This window comes from Emiliania huxleyi, assembly GCF_000372725.1.
Source record: "Emiliania huxleyi CCMP1516 unplaced genomic scaffold EMIHUscaffold_715, whole genome shotgun sequence".
Lineage (NCBI taxonomy): Eukaryota > Haptophyta > Isochrysidales > Noelaerhabdaceae > Emiliania > Emiliania huxleyi.
In genome coordinates, this window is record NW_005196638.1 from 10009 (window position 1) to 14123 (window position 4115).

Here is a 4115-nt window from a genome sequence, read left to right on the forward strand (position 1 = left end):
ATATCTCCCCCATATCTCCCCCATATCTGCTCCAGAGGAGCTCAATATCTGCCCCATATCTCCCCCATATCTCCCCCATATCTCCCCCATATCTCCCCCACCTCCGCAGGTCAGGTCGAGTGGAAACTTGTACTCGGCGCCGTGCACGACAGGGTCGGCGGTGCGGTTGCCCCACCAGGCCGTCGTCCCCCACGTCGTCACGAGCTCCACCTGAGGAGATATGGGGGAGATATGGGGGAGATATGGGGGAGATATGGGGGAGATATCGAGCTCCACCTGAGCAGTTATGGGGGAGATATGGGGGAGATATGGGGGAGATATGGGGGAGATATCGAGCTCCACCTGAGCAGCTATGGCGACGGAGTCACTACGAAATGGACGGGCGCCCCGGGTCGTCCCCCGCTCCGCGGCTCGCTCGTTCACTAGTCGCTAAGGAGCTACAGTCGTGGGAGGCAGATGCGGGAGGCAGATGTGGCGGTCGGATCGATCACGCGCGGCTCGCTCGTTCACTAGTCGCTAAGGAGCTACAGTCGTGGGAGGCAGATGTGGGAGGCAGATGTGGCGGTCGGATCGATCACGCGCGGCTCGCTCGTTCACTAGTCGCTAAGGAGCTACAGTCGTGGGAGGCAGATGTGGGAGGCAGATGTGGCGGTCGGATCGATCACGCGCGGCTCGCTCGTTCACTAGTCGCTAAGGAGCTACAGTCGTGGGAGGCAGATGTGGGAGGCAGATGTGGCGGTCGGATCGATCACGCGCGGCTCGCTCGTTCACTAGTTAACCAGTCGCTACTGCTGCACCTCGAGGTGCTCGGAGGCGAGTAGTAGCGGCGCAAGCCAGCCAACCATCACAGTGCCGGTGCCGACGGCGAACACCATCGCAAAGATGTCGTCGGCCACGCGCGCACCTAAGGACTCCAGCCCTCGATCATGAAGTAGAGTGCACCGTTTTCGGTGCCGGCGCCGGCGGCGCGCGCGCCGGCAGCGAGGGCGCACACGCCGAAGGCCGCCATGGCGCAGGCGGCGAGGAACATCATCTGCGCCGGCAGTTCGAAGGAGAGCCCCTCCTCATAGCTCTGCTGCTGCACGGTGACGTTCTCCATGATCGAAAAGTCGATCCGCGCGTATGACAGGTAGGCGCTCGTCACGGGGCAGGTCGAGCTGGTAAAGTCGGCCACCAGGGTCAGCACGAGCGCTGTGGAGGCGGCAGGCCGCGAGCGTGAGCGCACGGGTAGCTGGAAAGATGCGGGCCCGGCAGACAGAGACACCTGTGCCCACCAGCACGCCGAGCTGCAGCCGCGTCGGCAGCTGCGCCTGGATGCCGGACTCCTCGACCTCCTCGTCGTCCTCGTCGTCCCTTCGACCTCCGCGGCCGCCGCCGCCGCCGTGCCTTCTCCTCCGGTCGTCGTCGCGAGGCATCGGCTGAATCCCTCACCTCCAAAAGCGCCTTGCCGAAGAAAAAAGAAAATGCCCGTCTAGGGCCCTGCGCTAGGCTCAGTACGGCGAGTTCGCGCTGTGCGGCCTGCACCGCTCTAGCAAGAGACTCTAGGCTCTCTTGCCGAGATTTTATGTTCACTTTTTCTTGTTGCCCGCCGAAGTCACGAGTCGACTCCACCCATACCGCGTTGGTGTCCCAGTCGTTGGTCGGACTGTGTTTCGCCTTCCCATCAATCAATCAATCAAGTCGACTTTGTGTTTTGTTTGTTTGCGAGTTTGTTGTTGTTGTTTGCACGAGTCGCGCCCGCCGAAGTCACGAGTCGCCTCCAAGAAACCAATAAAAGGGCGCTGTCGCCAGTCTTCGGTGTTCTGAGTGAGCGGTGTGGACGGAGGCGTGTGCGTCTTGAGATTTTTTTTGAGCTAGACTTCGTTGTTAATAGGAACAAGGAAGCGAAGGCACACACGACATGACGCCAAACACACGATTGCACGCACCGCACCGCACCTCGCACCCGCGCCCGCCGCCCCCCCGACCCCCGCCCCGCCTAGACCAAACAACTCTAACACTCACTCGTCATTTGGGGCCTGGAGCCCTGTTCACGCGCGCGCGAGGCGTGCAGACAGGGTTGCCAGGTGAGAGCGAATGGCGCGGTTCACGCCTCGCACAACAGAGAGAGAGATGCGCTCTGCATGGTGGGACATAAAAGAGAGCGAGTACTTGGGCGAGTAGGCTGTGCGGTCAACGCTGCCGCGCGCGACTTTGCGCGCGAGGCGGCGCAGCTTGAGAACGGCGGTGGGCGAGTCAGAAGCCGCCGCCGAACGTCTCGTGGAGCAGCAGGTTGAAGTTGTTGCGCTTGACAAATCGCGTCGTGGTAGAAACCGCGATGCGCCTTGACGTAGCCGTGGCCGGTCTTGTGGGAGAAGGGTTGGCCGGGCTGCCCGCGCGCCTTGCAGCCCATGTTTAGGCGGCGGGCCTTCTCTTCGGTGTTGCCGAAGGCGTAGGAGTGGCCAACGGAGGCGGGCGTGCCGCCGCTCGAGGCGTTACCAACGCCCGCCGAGGAGGTCTTGAGGAGGGGCGTCCAGAGCTTGACTTCATTCACCTCATCGCATCCTCCCGGGCCAGCGTGGGGTTCCCCGCGAGGTCGACCTTGGACCCCTTGTTGTTGTCTTGAGTCGGTGGCAGACTGGCTGGCGGCATCGTATCCGGGACCGCAGCTCACCTCTTCCGACTATCCGGGCCGGCTCTGACCTTTGACCCACCTTGCTTGGGAGTGAGAGAAACCACGGCGTGGAAAGGCTTAGAAACGGCGGCGTGCCGCGAAATCCTGTTTTCTCAATGCCCGCAACCCACTGTAGGCGATCTTATCTGTGAATAATCGACCCTCCCCTCCCCCGACAGTTGACTCCAGGCCTCACCCGGGGCCCTCCGGTCCTGGCCTTCCGGTTCGCCGGATGGCCCGCTGTCTTCCCACGGCACCTCCCCCCCCTCGGTCCCCTCGTCCCCTCCCCTGGGTACTCCAGCCTCCGAGCGAGCCCTTGTTTTATTTTTTTTGCTGACCGCCGAAGTCACGATTCTTGCACGCCGAGCACGAAAATCGTGTCTGAGAATCGAGAATCCAGAAAAATCCCGCCATGCCCGCTGTCGCCAGTGTCGCGCTGATCGTCGCCACGGCCGCCGGAGGGGCCGCGTACCCCACCGGGTGCGACGTCGTTGACTACGAAGACATCACAAATCACAGGAAGAAGTGCAAAGACGTCCCGGTCGACGGGCGGGCGTGCAAGGTCTTCATCTCCAAAGCGAACAAAATCCAGTACTGCGGGCTGCCGGGGTGGGGGGAACATTGCGTGAATGCCCCTCGACCCACCCTGCCCCTCGAGTGCGGCAAGGTCCCCGAAGGCCCCGCCGACGTCGGCCGGTCGTTCCGAATATCCACGCCCCCGTCGCCCACACAAATTCCGGCTCCACAAATTCCGCCTTTCCCTCCGGGGGCTCCGCCTCCGAGCCCTCCGTCACTCCCGCCGTACCCGCCCAGCAAGGCTCCGACGCCCCCGCCACGCTTTCCGCCCTCCCCGCCAGGGGCACCACCCTTGCCCCCCCCGGGCGCACCGCCATCCGCGCCTCCCCTGTCCCCTCCGTCCGAGCCGCCGCCCTCGACGCCGCCCTCGCCTCCGTCACTCCCGCCGTACCCGCCCAGCAAGGCTCCGACGCCCCCGCCACGCTCCCCGCCCGCGCCGCCACGCTCCCCGCCCGCCCCGCCAGGGGCACCACCCTTCCCGCCCCAAGCAGCTCCAACGCCGCCCCCGCCCCTCCCGGGCGCACCGCCATCCGCGCCTCGCCTGTCCCCTCCATCCGAGCCGCCGCCCTCGACATCTCGGAACTCGGAAGTGTCTCGGAACTCGGAAGTGTCGCCGCCATCCCAACCACCGCCATCGCCGCCGTCCCCGCCGCTGCCGTCCCCGCCGCCGCCGCCGCCCCCGCCGCCCCCGCTGATCATCTGGCCCCCTCCTTCGCCGCCGCCGTCCCCGCCGCCGCCGTCCCCGCCGCTGCCGTCCCCGCCGCCGCCGCCGTCCCCGCCGCCCTCGCCGCCGCCCCCGCCGCCGCCGGAGTGGACTCGCAGGCAGGCTACTGCGTGGTCGGCCCGAAGGGGTGCGGCACCGGCAAGTCCACGTGCATGGAGTACT

General features: G+C 65.3%; 2 protein-coding genes across 2 annotated transcripts in view; one reads left to right on the plus strand and one right to left on the minus strand.

The window, feature by feature from the left end:
* The window catches only part of EMIHUDRAFT_459937 (hypothetical protein), a 4960-nt gene extending 3574 nt beyond the window's left edge, over window positions 1-1386 (minus strand). The window contains exons 1-4 of the mRNA XM_005761279.1: window positions 1265-1386; window positions 976-1191; window positions 798-904; window positions 102-210 (exon numbers count right to left, since the gene is read on the minus strand). Of these exons, the coding sequence (XP_005761336.1) occupies window positions 102-210; window positions 798-904; window positions 976-1099 (340 nt within the window). The 5' untranslated portion in view covers window positions 1100-1191; window positions 1265-1386. The remainder of the gene's footprint in view (window positions 1-101; window positions 211-797; window positions 905-975; window positions 1192-1264) is intronic.
* Window positions 1387-3065: 1679 nt separating this feature from the next.
* EMIHUDRAFT_248890 (hypothetical protein) overlaps window positions 3066-4115 on the plus strand; it is a gene marked incomplete at both ends in the record, with an annotated part of 3941 nt that continues 2891 nt past the window's right edge. The window contains one exon of the mRNA XM_005761280.1: window positions 3066-3262. Coding sequence (XP_005761337.1) covers window positions 3066-3262 — 197 coding nt within the window. The remainder of the gene's footprint in view (window positions 3263-4115) is intronic.